The 18101-nt window shown below is 46.5% G+C and overlaps 1 protein-coding gene across 14 annotated transcripts in view; it reads left to right on the forward strand.

Moving 5' to 3' along the window:
* The window catches only part of Sfswap (splicing factor SWAP), a 70154-nt gene continuing 52053 nt past the window's right edge, over nt 1-18101 (forward strand). For 3 of the 14 annotated variants that reach the window (NM_001378915.1, NM_001378916.1, NM_001378917.1), the window contains exons 1-7: nt 10-366; nt 2753-2922; nt 3533-3664; nt 5914-5999; nt 11817-12042; nt 13523-13635; nt 14786-14921. In NM_001378915.1, the coding sequence (NP_001365844.1) occupies nt 149-366; nt 2753-2922; nt 3533-3664; nt 5914-5999; nt 11817-12042; nt 13523-13635; nt 14786-14921 (1081 nt within the window). In that variant the 5' untranslated portion in view covers nt 10-148. Of the gene's footprint in view, nt 2923-3532; nt 3665-5913; nt 6000-11816; nt 12043-13522; nt 13636-14785; nt 14922-18101 lie in introns of all 14 variants that reach the window. The other 11 variants (XM_011240841.3, XM_017320872.1, XM_006504305.3 and 8 more) reach the window with 7 other exon arrangements.

The following is an 18101-nucleotide window of genomic DNA, read 5'->3' on the forward strand; positions in this document are numbered from 1 at the left end:
GTCTCCTCCATTTTGTGGCTCGCTATGGCGGCTGTGTTGAAGTTGCGAAGAGGATGCGGCGCCTGTGACTGAGTGGGTAGGCCAGGCGAGGCATCGGGGACGTTGTTCGGCCCAGCAGCAGACCGTCCCGGACGTCGGGGACGCTGTCATGTACGGTGCCGGCGGGGGCCGTGCCAAGCCGGAGAGGAAAGGCGGAGTGAAGGAGGAGGCCGGGCCGGGCGGCACCGGCACTGGGGGCAACCGGGTGGAGCTTCTGGTTTTCGGCTATGCCTGCAAGTTGTTCCGCGACGACGAGCGGGCTTTGGCCCAGGAACAGGGACAGCACCTCATCCCCTGGATGGGGGACCCCAAGATCCTCATCGACAGGTCGGTTCCTCCCCCCACCCGTCGACCCTCCCCTCCCTCGCCCGCTTGATTTCGCCTGATGTTGACTTGATGGCCGGGACCGAAAAAGGGGGTTTTGCGGAGCCCGGGGACTCGGGGGGCCTCCCTGCCCCCCACGTTCCCCGGCGTCCGGGGGGAGGGGACGGTGAAACCGGCCCTAAGGCTCCGGCCAGAGCTGGCGCCTCCCCGTCGCCGGAGGGATCGACTCTGCTCCCACAACCCCTCGAGCCCGGGCTGCCGCTGGCGACTCAGCGCGGGTGGAAGCTGTCCGGGGCCCGCCCGCCCGCGCCGTGGGGCGGGTGCCGCTGTCCCTCCGCTGGCTGTGCGGGGAGGGAGTCCGGGAGTGCGCTTTTGTTCCTCCGAAGCGCCGCACGCCGAGGCCCGTGGGTAGAAGCTTCTTTTGGACCCCCCAACCCCGTGAGGTAGCCTGAACCGTCTCTGGCCGGCTTGACTTTTGGCGTCCGGGCGAGCCCTTCCCCGCGGTTATTGCGACCATTTGCCCAACCGCGGTAGTGGGTGAAGTTGCTGTCTTGTTGGAAGCCGGTCGACCCGTGCGGACCTTGCTCTTAGGGGGTAGCGTTCTTAGAGCTGGTTTCACTGTTTTCTAAAGCCGAAGGGTGGAGCTGGGTTTATACCTTTGTGTTGGTTCTTTTCAAATCACACCCACTGAAGGGTGCCTGGAGTTGAGGGTAAAGGGGTGGGAACGTGAATTTCTGATGGTGTTTGATTTGAAAAGGATGGCATTACATGATTGGGTGTTTTGCTCCCCACCTCTCTCCTCATTTTTTCCATCTCTCTTTCTTTCTCCACCATCCCGGGTTTGGGTATTTGTCCTTCCGTTGGGCGATATTGCTTCTGGGCCCAGGACTAACTGTGAGCAACCATTAAGCTGTGGCGTGGTTTTCTCCAAGTGAAGTAAACCCATCGTTTGAGACAAGTAAAACTGGATGCTGCAAAGACTTGGAACTTGCATGACTGTAGGGATTACCTGTGAGCTGGCCAGAACGGACACGGTTAATGACCAGTAGGCCTTTCCGATCCCTTACGTCTCCATTTGGGGAGAGATCTAGGAAGAAAGGACTTGTGAAGGGAGTGTTGCCTATCAGATCGGCTCTGGATCTGATGGTCCACTCTGCTGGAAGGTGCTATGCCTTTGAACCTCGCTCGGTTGATAGCCAGTGATGCTGCTTCCCAGGCACTCGTGGGGATGTGTACTGTCAAAAGTTGGGCAAATGCTGAAACCTCTACTCCGTATGCAGTTTCCATATCATTCTGTGCATGATATGAGTTAGACCTCCCAAAACCGGTGGGGAGCAAACACCACACATGTATATGTGTAATATTTGAAAATAATACATTTGTAAGTTAAGGAGGTTTACATCAAAGTTAAGCAGATTTTGATAATAAAATGAAACCGTTGGGGTTCCCAGGAAATTTTGGCCTTTTTCCTGTGGTGTATGTTTTCCTTCCTTAATTTGGTCTCCATCACAAAAGTCAACATTAATATATCATGCCAACTTTGGTTTGTCACTCCGAATTCACCTGTGCAACCTAAATTTGAGATTTAAATTGTTGTCTGGCAGCTGTACAGTGACAGCATCTCCATTGAGTCTTATGTTCAAACATAGCAGAACGTGCTCCTTATTCCTAAGTTGGTAAAGTGCCCATTGGTCTGCAACGATGTGTCTTCATCCTGGGACTTAAAGTTAAAGGGACATACTGATGCTGCGCCTTCCGATGGTTTTGCCGTGTTTGCAGTGAACCTCCTTAAACTGCATGTATATGTCACTGTTCCTTTGTATGTGTGTCTCTCTACCACATAACCCAGCACTTCTCTCCTCAGCCAAGTGGCTAGGGGCAAGCCTAGCCAAGATTTTACCTCCAATGGACGCAAGTTTCTTTGGTGAAGATCTCTCCTGAGAGTTCGGGACTAGCAGGAAGAAGCGAGGAAATTTCGCCCGTTTGGTTCTGTCGGATAGGTATTTATGGACTCGGTCTGTGTGAATGTAAGCTGTAATATTTAACTACTGAGAACAGATATTTTTTTTGCAAGTGGCATTGAATGGTTGACCAAAGCATACATGGTAAGAACTGCTAGCAAGGGGGTACGTTTTCTGCTCTAAAGGATTGTCTGCCTTTAGCTCTAAGTTCTGTTGTGCTGTAGAGAGGTGCTTAGATTTTGTTATGATTACTCCAGTTTAAAAGTAGGAGAGAGATGACTAGGCATATTAAGTATAAATCTGAAGCTTTGCATTTGTTTTAATATTTTTATTTCATTAGTTTAATTGGTAAGTATGTGCATAGAGTGTCACACACAACCAGCATGGGTGTAGACTTCCCTCCAGTGACCAGCCTGTTCACATTACAGATACGACGGGCGTGGTCACCTGCATGACCTCTCTGCGTACGATGCTGAGTACGCCACGTGGAACCGAGACTACCAGCTGTCTGAAGAGGAGGCTCGGGTAGAGGCGCTGTGTGATGAAGAGAGGTATTTAGCCTTGCATACGGACTTGCTTGAGGAGGAGGCAAGGCAAGGTACTGCTCAAGAAAGACTTACTTCAGCCACACCTTTTTAAAATTTTAAGTATTTAAAAAGTTACTCCCGTTCATTTTTATACTCACTCTTTCTGATATTATCTTGACAGTACCCAGTGGATTGGAAAAACAGGAGTCTTTGCGTTCTGAGAGGACCTCAGGATAGTTTATATGTAGAGCCACAGAGAATTTTCCCAGCTTTTGAGGGCAGACTGGGATTTGAAAAAACACAAAAACAAAAAACCAAAAAACAAAACTCTTTAACTGTTCTTCTTTAACAGTGTTGTATGAATTAAAGTCGATGTTCTTGTCTTTGCCTTAGTGATCTTTAATACAGTTCTTAATCCCAAAGTTTCCTCAGCAGGAAGAAATTTCCCATAAAAGACGTGTATTCTTCTATCTGTGGGTAAACACACACTGGCAAAAACTACGTGCCAATAGATACCAAGTGTCATTTCCAGAAACGTTTTCTCCTCAAAAAAAAAAAAAAATTGAAAAATATTTGAAAAAGTGTATTGTATGGTTCACTGATAGCTGCACTCTAGAAGTGTATGAAGTTTTTCTCAGTAAACTTCCATTTTTGTTAATAAGAGTCTCATTTTTATTCAAGAGGAAGAATACAAAAGATTGAGTGAAGCGCTGGCGGAGGATGGAAACTACAGTGCCGTAGGGTTCACTTACGGCAGCGACTATTATGACCCGTCAGAGCCCACGGAAGAGGAGGAGCCTTCGAAGCAGAGAGGTGAGGGGAAGGAAGGCCTGTCCCTGGTGGGCAGTGACCACAGCACCACCGTTTGGGACACTAGTGAGGGCCCTTTTTTTTTCTCGTCTTTTTCGAGATAGGGTTTCTCTGTGCAGTCCTGGAACTCACTCTGTAGACCAGGCTGGCCTCAAACTCAGAATCCCACCTGCCTCTGCCTCCCAAGTGCTGGGATCAAAGGTGTACGCCACCACTGCCCGGCTTGGGCCCTTTTCTTATTGGAGCAAAGCTAGAGACTAGGCGCTGAGCTGTGAGTAGAGTGGAGAGACAGGACCTCTGATTTTGATTAGTTGCCTGGACCCAGTGGCTTCTCGCCTGCTCCTCTTAGGGTGAATCTCACTGAGTTCCCCATCATGGGATCCTGCTTCTGCACTGAACACACATTCTTCCTGTCTTAGTCATCGTGTCTTGACCAAGGCAGCTCTTAGAAGAGAAAGCAGTGAGCTGGGGCTAGCTTATAACGTCAGAGGCTTTTAATTCATTATCATCACGATGGGGAGCACGTCGGCATGCAGACAGATGGGCAATGGCTGAGAAGGACTCCTTAGGCTGAGAGAGACAGAGAGACTCTGGGCTAGGCATGGGCTTTTGTAACTTCACACCCCACCACCGGTGACACTCTTCTTCCAACAAGACCACGGCTGCTAATCCTAGTAATTCTTTGAAACGTTATAGGGAGTGACTTTAAGCCCCTTTCTGGTGACTAAGCATTCAGATACATTCGCCTATGGAGGCCATTCTTATTCTGACCACCACACTTCCATAGTGTCAGTGTCCATTCTGGGGACATCTGCAAGTCAGTTTTGCCTAGCAGTTGTTAATATTCCTTTGTCTCCTATGAATCTCTTCTGCATATCCTGTTTCCAGCAGAAGCATCCAGTGGAAAGACACCTAATGGGCTTGTTGACACTAAAGAAAAGACGAGACTGTTAGTATAACATTAAAGTTTGAAGTCCGTGCTCTCCCTAGGCTAATGTGGCACCTTTGGAAAACAATGCTGCCAAAACCTCCAAGCACTTAGAGTGTAAGCAGAGCCCTTCTGTGAGCTCTGAGGTCATCATTGTCACATTAGCGGTTCTCAGTGATGTGAGCTTCAGAACCCACGCAGTGACTCCCACAAGTTGTTCTCTGACCTCCACACATGTGCAGCCACACACAAAAGAATGTAATTTTAAAAGTAAATAAATTGGTAAAGATTCAGTTGGCTATTGAGGTGTATTAGTACCTTAGAATTCAGAAAAGATATAGCAGAAGATGTTAAATGGACAACAATAAAAAGAGATTTTAAAATGTGTCTTGATTACTCTTTTAAAAGAGAGTGGTTTGCTTGGGTAGAGATGATTTGATTTATAGTTTGGTGATCAGGATTGATTTGGGGGGGCTTTGGCTATTACCTCTGTTACTATCTGGGACCCACAGAAATAGTTGGAGGTGGTTTTGACACCAGTTTAATGCATCTGTCTTAAACAAGGGCTTGGGAGAGGCAGACATAGCTCAGAGGTAGAGAAGAGCTAGGCTTTATCCCCAGCATGCTAAGAAAATTACCCAGTTAGCACAGAGCAGACTGAGATACTATGTGTGTAGTAACGTCAGAGGACTTTAATGACTTTAAGGTCACTCATCAGGGGTCTGTGGAAGTTGGTAGAAGCAGTAGATGCACATCCATGGGGAGCCATGTAAAAACTGGAAAGTGACAACAGGTGCAGCCATGGGCGGTGGGAGGTAGAGTAAGAGCCCCTGTTCAGTAGCCTGAAGACTGCAGAAACAACCTAGAGCTTCTGTCTCAAGTGGAAGGCAAGAGCTAACACCCAAGCTTGTCCCCTGATGTTCCCATATGCACTGTGGCAAGCCCGTGCTCACATTTAGACACACAATTACTGAGTGTCTGCTAAGCTGAAAGCATTGTGCTCTGGGGGAGGTGGCCATGTAAAGTTAGCTCCCTTACACCAGGGAAGTGAGCTGGGCTTCACTAAAGCACAGAGACAGGTGTAAGAGAAGCCTATGCCCAGAATCCTGCCTGTTGTTGCATCTCCCCCCACCTCTTTGGAATCCGTGAATGGTGCTCTTCAAAGGGTGGATCAGGAGCTGGAAGAAGGGATTTCTAGAAGGAGTAGTGTACCAGTACAGAGTCAGGAAAAGCCCACACTATCTTTGCTTGCTGTTGGTTGGTTATCATACTGAAGTTCTTCTTCTTCTTCTTTTTTTTTTTTTTTTTTTTTTTTTTGTAACAGAAAAAAATGAGGCTGAAAACTTGGAAGAAAATGAAGAACCTTTCATCGCCCCTTTAGGATTAAGCGTCCCGTCTGATGTGGAGCTGGTATGTGTGCCTCCCCACTGGCCTTGTTTATTGCTGTTCACCATGGTGCATGAGAGTGTGGAGTAAAACACAGCCAGCCGCTGTTTAGATGCTCTGTGCTGCAAGATCATTTGTGAGTTGTATGTAAAAGAGCACAGCCCACTTACCTCTAAAGAAAAATGGACATTAGGTGTGGGGTTGCGCAGCTGTTGTCTTAGAGCTTGAGAGGCTAAGGCAGGAGGATCGCAAGTCCCAAGCTAGCCCAAGTGCTCCAGGCTGGGACCCTATCTCCGAAAACGAGAAGGAGGGCTGGAGAGATGGCTCAGTAATAGATTGCTTTCTGACCCTGGTTCTGTTCCAGATGAACTCAGGGGTTCAGGGACTCCATGCACTCAATCCTCTTCAAGCCCCTGCACACACAGTACAGATAACTTCATGAAGGCACACACGCATACACATAATACTTTTAAAGAATGTATGTTTTAGAACAAGAAAAGGAAGGGCAAGGGAAGAAGAGAGGAAAGGCAGCAGCTAGCGCACCAGAGAGTTGTGTGGAGTCTGTGTGGAGTTCGGTGGGGATCTCTAGGGTCCAGCTAAGATGCCGCCATTTACATACCGATGTGGAAACGGTTGTGCTGGAGCAGTCTTGAGGTTAGCAAAGTTCTGGCTTTGTCTGCTGTGAGTTGTAGAGGCACTTGCTCTTTACTGCACATTCACTGGACACTCTTGGGTCCATGTGACATGTCCTGGCTGCCCTCCCATGGATGAGGAAAGCAGAGAGAGGGCTCTGAATGCACCTGCCTGTCTCTGTTGAGGCTCCAGTTTGGTGTTTCATCTGACAAGCTGTTTCACCAGTCTCCTTTTAAATTAGGATTGAAACTGAGCCTCCTGTAACCCAGGCTGGCCTCAGGCTGAGTGTGTAGCTAAGATTGGCCTTGAACTCCTGATCCTCTCTCCTCCACTCCCACAAGTGCTGCGGTGACAGGCATGTGCCTCCAGTCCATTGTTTATAAGTCATGTTTGGAAAGGGTTCCTGAGGGTCCATGCCAGGAAAATGTGTCTTCTTTGACATTATTTTCACTCAGTAGCAAGTGTTGAAGGTATAACTGTTGGAGGTTTTGTGGTTGGCAGTGTAAATTGTCAGGTGGACAGGAGACACCATGACCCACCCACAGTCCCCCCGACACTCTCCTCCCTGGTGTGGCCACCCTCAGTCAGCGTGGACGTGAGGCTCTTGCTCTTTTCCTGAATCCTGGGAGGGAAGGTGGTGCCTTGCCCTCCTTTGGATGTCTTTCAAATCCGGGTAGAAATTTCTGTGCTTACTCTTAGGTTTGTTTCCCTGTTTCCTTCTTGTAACTCTTTTGCTTTGGTGAGAGCTGAAAATGTTTACCTGAGGAGTTAATATCCTAAGTTTTACAGTGACACATATTTTTGGGTTCTTGTTTTTGTTTTTGTTTTTTTTAAGATTCATTTTAAATTATACATGTCTGTGGGGATTTGTGCACATGAGTGCAGGTTCCCTCAGAAGCCAGAAGAGGGTGTGAAATTCCCTGGAACTGGAGTTGCCTAATATGGATGGGTGTTGGACATCAAGCATGGCTCCCTGGAAGAGCAGAAAGAGTTCTTAATCAATAAGCCATCTTTCCATTCCATATTCTGATATGTACTACGTCTGCAGTTCCAAAGCAGACTATTTTACATTAGAGGCCCATTGAAATTGAGCCTAAAGAACCATTTGCTATATTACCTATATTTTATACTAAACACATTTATTTACGATTAACTGTGTATTCAGGTACTTAAGGAGGCCAGAAGGAAAGAGTTACAGGCAAATGTGAGCCTGAAGGTGCTGGGACTTGATCTTGGATCTTCTTCAAGAACAGTATGTGCTCTTGATGCTGAACCATTTCTCCTACCTTTGACCTATCTTTTGAGACAGGTTCAATTATATTACCTTATGTTGGCCTCACACTTGGGGTCATCTTTTATCTCACAAATGTGAGGTGGGGTGTGGGTATGTGTACATAATGTACTTCTGCAAGTAGAGACTATAGGTCACCCTCAGTTCAGAAACCATTCACGATATTTTGAGACAGTGTCTCTCACTGAGACCTGAGCTCAGGTCTTGGCCTAGATTGGTTAGCCACAAACCCTAGGATTGGTTCTTTGTCCTCTGCCTTCCCAGTGCGTCATTTCTACCACATGCCACTGTGCTCAGCATTTCACATGAGTGCTGGGGCTTGAACTCAGGTCCTCATGCTTGTGCAACAAGCTTGTTATCGACTGAGCCTTCTCCTCAGCCCTTTTGTTTTTGACACAAAAGATTTTTTTTTAATGTCTATTCAAATATAAAAACAAAGGTACTGTCTTAGTTAGGGTTTTACTGCTGTGAACAGACACCATGACCAAGGCAACATGATTAAAGGACACCATGATATGATAAGGATAACATTTAATTGGGGCTGGCTTACAGGTTTAGAGGTTCAGTCCATTATCATCAAGGTGGGAACATGGCATCATCTAAGCAGGCATGGTGCAGGAGGAAGTGAGAGTTCTACATCTTCATCTGAAGGCAGATAGGAGAAGACTGGCTTCTTGGCAGCTAGGATGAGGGTCCTAAAGCCCAAGGCCACTGTGACACATCTACTCAAGTAATGCCTTACCTATTCCAACAGGGCCACACCTCCTGATAGTGCCACTCCCTGGCCAAGCTTATACAAGCCATCACAGGTACAATAGAAAGTTGATGTATACTGCTAAGTTCCTGTTGCTGTATACAAGGTGAACACCACTAAGCTGTTCCCACAGTTCTCCAGGGTCATGGTTTGAGAGGTCCCTGAATACAGTTGCATGTGGTTCATGAAAGAAGAGCCTGCTTGAGTCCTTGGCTGAGTGTCTCCTTTCCCTTTCCCCCATCAGTCTCACCGTTTTTAGGTGTGGCTTTGGCCTTCATTGTGTAGATGGTAAAAGGTAAAACTGTAGCTTGTTGAAGTAAGTGGACTGAATACAGCCTTTGTGGTGTCGATGGCGAACCTGAGAGGGCAGTATTGGTAGTAGCAGTTGTGGATGGTGGCCTGCTTACATGGATGAATGTTGCTGTGGCAGCTGAGATGGGAGACATAGACCTGGAAGGCTGGGTTAGAGGTGGGTAAGAAGGCATGTGCTCTTGGAGCTCTTGGTTTACATGAGCTGTTGGGTAGAACCTAGTGACCACAAGGCACTTGCTTCCTGCTGTTTCCCTCCCAGCTCTCGTGCCTGCATAACTGACTCTCCAGCCCCTGATCCATGCCTGTGAGCCTGTAGACTCAGGCCTCTTCAGATGATCTGACCTGACTTTGGATTTAGGGGGTGGAGTAGTGTTTTTTGTTTGTTTGAGTTTTGGGTTTGGGTTTCTCTGCAGCCCTGGCTGTCCTGGAACTCACTCTGTTGACCAGGCTGGCCTCAAACTCTCAGAGATGTGCCCACCTCTGCCTCCTGAGTGCTGGGATTAAAGGTGTGCCCCACCAGTCCTGACTTTTTTTTTTTTTTTTTTTTTTAATGGTAACTTTATGGATGTGTTTTTCTGCTCCAAAGGGGGGGGGGGGGGAATCAGAACCCTGTTTTTTTCTCCAAATATGTATTTATATATATCATGTGTCCTGACATGGTATAGTTACTTATCTCTTTCCCAGGTATCTAAAGCCCTGTGTCCTTCCCTGAGTCTCACTGTTTGTTGGTTTGAGTTTTGTGCTTGTTTGCAGGTGGAGGGAAGTTGGTTGTTTGGTTGTTTGGGCTTGTATGTGATTATTTAGTGCCAAAGTTCAAACCTAGAGCCTTGTGGGTGCTAAGGATGTGTTCTGCCATTAAGTTGTATCCCGGTCCTTATTAGCTATTATTGATGTTCTTTTCTTTTCTTTCTTTTTCTTTTCTTCTCTTTTCTTTTCTTTTCTTTTTTCTTTTTTTTTTTTTTTTTTTTTTTTTTTTTTTTTTTTTGGTGGAGTTGTTGTTTTGTTCTGGTTTTGAGATAGGGTTTAATATATGGTCTTGGCTAGCCTGGAATTTATAGAGCTCTGCCTGCCTCTGCATTCTGAGTGCTGGAATCAAAAGCCACCATGCTAGGCTTTCTAAGTATATTCTTAAAATAGTACTTAGTGCTGGAATGGTAGTGATGGTTTTAAATGAAAGAGAATTTAAGATCTGCATAGTAAAGATGAAGAGAATGTTGCCTTAGTCTGATCCTGTGGTAAAATACCCTGACAGAGCAATATAAGTGGGAAAGAGATTAATTCATACACACAGATCAAGGTACAGTCTATCCTGGCAAGGAAGGCAAGAGGGAAGGAGCTTGAAGCAGCTGGTCACATTGCATATGTAAACAGGAGCAGGGAAAGATGAGTGTATGCTGCTGTTTAGCTCTGCTTCTCTACTTATAATGCAAGATCCAAGCCAGGGTATGGTGCCACCCACAGTGGGCAGGTCTTCCCACCTCTGTTAACGGTAATCAAGACAATCCCCAATAGGCATGCTCAAAGGTCCATCTCAGATGATAGTAGATTCTGTCAAGTTGACAGTTAGAACTAACCATTATAAATGGCTTTCTCCAGGAGAAATAGTTTTTCTTATATTTTATTATCCTGTTAGTACATCATGAGGTATGTTCATATGATATTTTGGGACTGGCAAGATGTCTCAGCAGGTGGAAGCACTTTCCATCAAACCTGAGAACCTGAGTTTTACCCCTGGGCCCCACGTGGTAGAAGAGAACTGACTCCTGCAGTTTGTCCTCTGACTTCCAGTAGAATACCCACACGCATACAGAAAATAAATAAAAGTATGAAGAAAAAAACAAAAATAAAACCAGAAACTAAGACGCTTTGTTTTTGTGCAGTTATTGGTGCTGTGTTTGAGCTACTGTAGCCACAGCGTCATCATAGTAGCTACTTTTAAGACACTGACGCCAGCGCGTTGACCTGGTCCACCAAGAGCCTGCGTGGTGCAATCCTGTCTGCCTCTGTAGGTCATGTTGAAGAGATCCTTGACCTTTGACATGTTTATATAAAATGGCCTGTTTTGCAAATGAATCTTTGTTAAGCCAGAGCTGGAGAAAATCTTCATCAAGGCCTATGTCCCACACTGGATTTCCTTTAATATGGAACCTAGTTTATTCAGGAGCCAAATAACTTTAAAACTGTAAAGACTGCTCTTCTTTCAAAAAATGCATTATTACAATTCATTTGTTGGGTGGTGGCGGGGACACCGTGCACCACTTCATCTATGTGGAGGTCAGAGGACAGCTTGCAGAGGTCACTTCTTCCACCATGTGGGTTCCAGGGATTTTGAACTCAGGGTATCAGGCTTAGCAGCAGATACCGTTTACCATAAGCCATCTTGCTGGTCTTGACATTTCTTCTTTTTAAAGTGAAGAGGATGTTATTAATTAGCCACTAAATTTGAGAAATTAAGCCACTTTTATAAAGGATGAGGTCCTGAAGTTACATAAGCATTTTTCCATGTAATTTTCTAGTGTAAACTCTCTTTGTTGATATTAAAAATATTGTACATTGTTTATCTGGGGACATTTTGGGCACATATGTGCCTCAATACACAAGTGGAGGTCAGAGGTCAGCTCTCAGGAGTCAGCTCTCTCCTTCCACCACATAGATTCTGGTAATTGAATTCTAGTTGTCAGACCTGGTGACCAGTGTATTCACCTGCTCAGTCACCTTGCTAGCCTTGAAATATCTTATTCTTAAATTGGAACAGTAAAACCAAGCTGTTTCATTTTATTAAATCACGTAACTTGTGTGTTTGTGTGTGTACATGTGTACACATAGACTAACACCATGACTTTTTCCCTAGCCACCAACAGCCAAAATGCATGCCATCATTGAGCGCACAGCCAACTTCGTATGCAAGCAGGGAGCACAGTTCGAGATCATGCTGAAGGCCAAGCAAGCTCGAAACTCACAGTTCGACTTCCTACGGTTTGATCACTACCTCAACCCCTACTATAAATTCATCCAGAAAGCCATGAAAGAAGGACGGTACACGGTGCTAGCTGAGAGCAAGAACGAGGAGAAGAAAAGTACGTGGGCCTGTGTCAGGTGGAGGGGGTGGGGGTGGAAGTGAGAAGGTCCCCATTCTCACGGGAGCGACACTGAAATCCAGACCTGAATTCTTGTGCCGCCGATTAGCTCTGCTGGCACATCGGTCTCCAGCCTCAATCCATACTTTCCAGATGGTTGAAATGTGGTTAAATATCGGTGAGAGCCAAGTGGTCATCCAGGCTGCAAATGTTTCCTCTCATTTGGCTGCTTAACGGTTTGCAGAGGAGACTGTTTGACTCTCGGGTTATTCTGTAAGTGCCTGCACCACAGTGCATAGGACATGTTTGCTTTCATGAGTCAAGGTTTTTGCCCATTTTGAATATAAAAAATCCCATCATAGCTTTCTAGTCAATGCCAAAGGGAGGCTGGGAAGTGGAAGAGGAGGCACTCCCTTCTCTCTAGAACCATGGGGAACATTACCCCAAGGGAAAAAACTTATGTAGGACTCTGCCCTTGTGGGCCTTCAAGTTTTTCCACAACTCATTTGTATTCATTTCCCTCCCTCCTTCCCCCTCCCCTACTCCTCCCCTCCCCCTATGTAGACCTAACTGCCTCAAAACTCAGACCCAGCTCTCTGTGGCTCCCAAGTGCTGGGAATAAAGGCCTGTGTTGCTACACCCAGCCCGTGTTGCTCTTCTTTCATGCTTACTTATTTGTATTGTATGTGGGCCTGTTCTTACCATGACGTACATGTGGGGTCAGAGGGTAATCTGCAGGAGTTATTTGTCTGCTTTTACCAGATTAATTCTGGGGATCAAACTCACTGGCTCCCAAAGTTAGTCAGTCAGTCTGTCTTTTTAATGTAAGATTTATCTGTTTACTTAAGATGGCAAGATCTGTTTTCTGATATGGCAGACATCTTTAATCTCAGCACTTAGGAGGCAGAGGCAAGGGGATCTCTGAGTTCGAGTCACACTTGGTCTACAGAGCGAGTTCCAGGATAGCCAGGGCTACCCACAAACCTTGGGTTTTTTCGGGGAGGAGGGGGACCCAAATATTTACATGTATGTGTTCGTGTCTTTTTGAGTCTCTGCCACATATGTTTGGGTACCAATGGAAGCCAAGGTTTTGAGTCCCCTGGAGCTAGAGTTATATTCTTAACTGCTGAGCCATCTCTCTAGCCCTGTGTTTATTTTTGTCTTTGGAACTGTAGCTAATGAACCCCAGGCTAGCCTTGAACTCTGATCCTTTTGCTTCTACCTCCCAGTGCTAGGATTAGTTACAAGTATCTACCACCAAGCAGAATCTCTTTAAATATGATCTTGAGGAGCATATTTATAGAATATAGTGATGATTTGATACATGTTAACAATTAAACCAAAATGATAAATTTTGGGAGGTAGAGTCTTAGGCTGGCCCAGAGACTTGTGACTGTCTACCTGCCTCTGCCTCTTGAATGCTGGAATTACAAATGTGTGCCATCAAACCTGATAGTCAACATCTTGAATTCAATTCCAGAGTCTGGGCCAACCTCTGACAACGAAGAGGAAGATGATGAGGAAGATGGGAGTTACCTGCACCCGTCTCTCTTTGCTTCCAAGAAGAGCAGCCGCCTGGAAGAGCTGATGAAGGTCTTTATCTCCTCCCTCACTAGGCTGTGTTTACACTGTCAGGAAATTGCTATTCCTTTACGTTTGGAAACACAAAGCCTGCCATATCCTATGGTACAGCTGTATCTTTTTTTATCACCGAGGTGTCTGCATTTCTCTGTTCCATGTGGTGATGAAGCGTTTGTTTTCCTCCATGCCTGCATTACAGGTCTCACAAGCAAGCGATGGCTGTTTTATTATATAAATAGTGTCGGTGAAGATTTGGAAGCTGTTATGTTCTGTTGATTGGAATTTAGTAGGATTGGATTTTCTAGTTTTTTAAATGTCTGCTTCCTGGAGCCTTGGCTCCCTTCATAGACAGTTCCTAAATACGTGCTTTGCTCTGGCCCTCCTCTCATCTTTATGAGACTCATTTGTGATGTAGAAGGCAGAATCTATGAGCGTCTCCACAGACACAGAGTGTAGTTGATGTCTGGGAGGACTGGCTCTTGATTGAGGAGGGTGAGAGCTGTTGATGAGAAGCTCCACTAAGAGAGTTTGAAGTTTGTGAGTTTGTCATGCGCACTTTGGTGAGTTGCTGTCGGGTCTTGATGCTTCCTTTGCTCTTTGCCTAGAAGTTGTTACGGAGATGAAACCCACTTGGTTCCTCTGGTGCTCACAGCCAGCTGGAGCACTTGGCCTCAACTGGATAGAACCTTTCTGTGTGTCCCCAGCCTAAATAACATTGGCTCTTACCAAGAAAGTTGTGTTTGGGTGTGTGCTCTCACAGATGGAGCCGTGTTCAGAGGAGGGATTGAGGGTGGTGGTTTTCAGAGGTGCAAGGAGGAGAGTTACAGGAGCTATACTGAGCCAGTAGGCCGGCACTGAGCAGGCAGCATCAAGGCAAGTGTGCTTATGGGAGTGTCCTTGTGCTCAGGCGTGCTTCTGACACTGGACTCATACATGTAGTTCTGCCTCCATGGCCTCTCTAGAGGCTCCTGTTTTTTTCTTCTGGGTCTGATGTAAGTGACTCTGCCTCTACAGTGGCAGCTTTCACTGTATCTGAATGTGTACTGAGGTTTTCTTAAGACATGCTGACAGTACCATAAGGTTGAGTCTCTTCTCAACAGCAAAGTTGTATATGGTACAGAATGTCGAAAGTGCTAAGGCCAAATGTCTTCTCTGTTCTTAGCCCTTGAAGGTGGTGGACCCGGATCACCCTCTAGCAGCCCTTGTCCGGAAAGCACAAGCTGACAGCTCAGCTCCAGCCCCACCCACTGCAGATGGCACACCTGCTCAGCCCTCCCAGGTGGAGTACACGGCAGACTGTGAGTACCCAGCGTGCCCTGTTGTATATCCAGCATGCAGCCACCGCCCTGCTTCTCATGCTCTCCTGAGAGCATTGGTGTGGAGCTATCACTCCCCAGACCTCTGTGTTCCAGGAGGGAGGGATTTGGAGGGCATGGTTGCCTGGCCTGTGGCTCTGCATTCCTGACAGGAAGAGTCAGGCAAGGGCAGAAGAGTAAGCAGCAGAGGCTGGGAAGTAGCACCTAGGTTTCAAAACCTTGCTGTGCTGAACAAAGCTCAGACTTAAGACTGACAAAAGCAGAGACTGGGGAGATAGCGCAGTGTGCTCTGCTCTAGAGTTGTTTGGTGCTCTGAGAATGCCCTGGGGCCAGCACAGGATTAGACAGACACAGTTTTGGTGAGAACAGCAAGAAGGGATGAGAAAATGTGGGGTCACTTGTCACAATTGCTGGGCATGGACGGTCAACCCTCTGTTTCTACAGGGCAGTGATATCACTTGCCCCCAACAGATAGGAAAACCCAAGGTTTCTCTCACCCACTCAAGAGTCCTGCGCGGAGAACTTGTAATACACTATGGATGCTATCTTAATAATTGTTAATGCTGTATTGTTCCAAGGTATTGTGATAAGGAAAAATTAACACCTGTTGATTACAAATGCACTGTTTCCTTTTTGTATTTTGTATCCGAACTGCTTGAATAGTGGGCGTGGGGCCTAAGACTAGAGAGAGTTGGTTGTAATGTGTAGGGGATTTTGTTTCTTTGGAATCTTGTGGTTGTTGCTCTCTTGTCTTCCTAAACATTGAAGGGGAGCACAATGGAGAGTGATCAGAATATCTGTCCTAAGGTTCGGTGTCAGGCCTCATTGCTATTCTGAGGCTAAGCATCGTGTGAGTGTTGTGTGAAAGAGCCACCTTCAGCAAAGAAGGCTCAGCCTGTGCTGTGGTGCCCTGCTGCAGACTGCATTCCTCATGTGAAGTGAGATGCCTGCGGAGTGGGGTCTGGTACTGAAGATGGAGCTTCCATATTTGAGGGTGAACAATCTATATATATATATATATGCTAGTTCCTCTGCACATCTGTCTCTACACTGGTCAATACAGATGTGGCATTTTGATGTAATAAAGTGACAAGACTATAAAAATCAGTTACTTGCCAGACGTGGTGGCACAGGCCTTTATAATCTTAGCATTTGGGAGGCAGAGGCAGGTAGATCTCAGATTTCAGGTGAGCCTGGACTAACAGACTGAGACCTTATTATTATTTTTTTTTTAAATCAACTTATGAACCTTGTGAGCATATCCTAGAAAACCTGGGCTGGAACTTAGACCATTTCTTAAATGATGGAATTGATGATGTTGAGGGGCTGGCTGCATGTTCCATGTCCTGCCACCTAGCCCACAGCAGCAGTCACCTAGCCGCATTCTGGAGGTTACTGCTGGTGCATGTGCAAGCTTGGGGAGGGGTCCAGGTGCAGAGCCTGCCTGTCCCGTGCCCTGTGCAACCCCAGGGAAAGCTCATGAAGGACCTAATCAGTGGCAGCAGGAGGCCCTGCCAAGCAGGCTGCTTGTACTCCAGAGAGGGAGTGCTGTGCTCGTACCTACTCCCACCGTATGTTGCCTGCTTTTCTGCCTGTTGCCTGCTTTTCTGGTTTTGTTTTTGTTTTTCTAAGTGTGTATTCATAGAGTTAGGGAGGGAGGGAGGTGTATGTATATGTGTTTGTTCTTGTGCGTGCGTGTGTGTGTGTGTGTGTGTGTGTGTGTGTGTGTGTGTATGTGTGTGTTTGAAGCTGTCTGTGTACATGTGTGAATGTTGGGTTCCTTCCTGGATTGAATTACTCTCCACCTTACTTTTTTTGAGACAAGATTGCTCACTGATTTAACTAGACCGGTTGGCCAGTAAGCCCTGGGGGTCCTGTATTTACCTCCCAGGCACAAGTCACAGTACCCAGCTTTTACATGGGTACTAGGAATCCAAAGTCAGATCTTCATGCTTGCACAGCAATCACTTCACGGACTGAGCCACTTCTCTTGCCCATTCCTGCATTCCTGTTCCAAGACTCAAATGCATTGTCGATTCATGTTCCTGTATCCTTTTATAGCCATAGAAGAAAGTAGTAGAGATTGGGGATAGTGAAGCTAATTCCATCATTAAAGAGTGAACAGTTACACACAGAGGTTAGCTGTGGCACTGTGCCAAGACCCTGTGGCCCAAGGAGGATGGTAGAGCAAGCTGACTCATCACAGCAATGTGGTGACTCAGCATGCGCAGTCCAGTGGGAACAGTGGCCTGAGACAAACTTTATCAGTGTGGGATATCAGAGGACCATGCAGATTCGAGACAGGGCCCTAGGACCCCACAGTCCTTCCTCTGGCTCTGAGGGAATCCCGGACTTGGTGTATTCTACTTGAGGGCTAGTCCTGTTCACACTGCCCTTGACCAAAATGGACATCAGGCCTTGATGAATTGTCCTGGACATAAGAAAGAGTGGGCTGTTTAGATATCTGGAGTTGGTGAAAGCAAACAGATGAACATAGGGTTGGTGAGTTTCAGATATGCTCCTATTATCAGCTACAAGGACCACAGCCCTCAGAGCCACACAGCCCTCTGCCTAGGATCAAGAAAATCACTTAATACAACAGATGGACTCTGGTATTGTAGCAGAGCCAGGTCAGTGGCTAGAGCTTAGAATCTGGGTCTCAATGAAACTGCCCAAAATCCATCAGAAAAGTCCCAGCATCCTTGGCTGTGAGATTGCTGCAGTTAGGAACAGCCTTGGTCTCTCTGGGGTTCCAGTTCTGCCAGGCACCTGTCTGGAACTCTTGCCTCCCTCTGTACTTAGTCTGTGGGTATCTGTTTCAGCTTGTTTCTCCTGTCTTATGGCTAGTTAGGCCGCTAGAGTTGCCTGAGTCCAAATCTCTGGCATAGGCTTTGTCACTCCTGCTGTGAAGTGGCCAGAATATGAAATTTTTGGTTCCTTTGGCCCATTGCTGGTCATTTGCAGCAGCTCTGGCTCTGCTTAATTGGGTAGAACTTGTTTTTTAGCCAACTGTTAAGACAGCACGTAAATCCAGCCAAGTAGAGGAAAACCAATCACGGCTGTTGATTTTAGTTCCTTTGTGGTAAATTTATCCACATACAGTGATTAGATTGCTTAAGTGTTGACAGAGAATGCTGTTGAGTACTGTACAGAGTGCCGCCA

This window comes from Mus musculus, chromosome 5 (assembly GCF_000001635.26).
Source record: "Mus musculus strain C57BL/6J chromosome 5, GRCm38.p6 C57BL/6J".
Taxonomy (NCBI): Eukaryota; Metazoa; Chordata; class Mammalia; order Rodentia; family Muridae; genus Mus; species Mus musculus.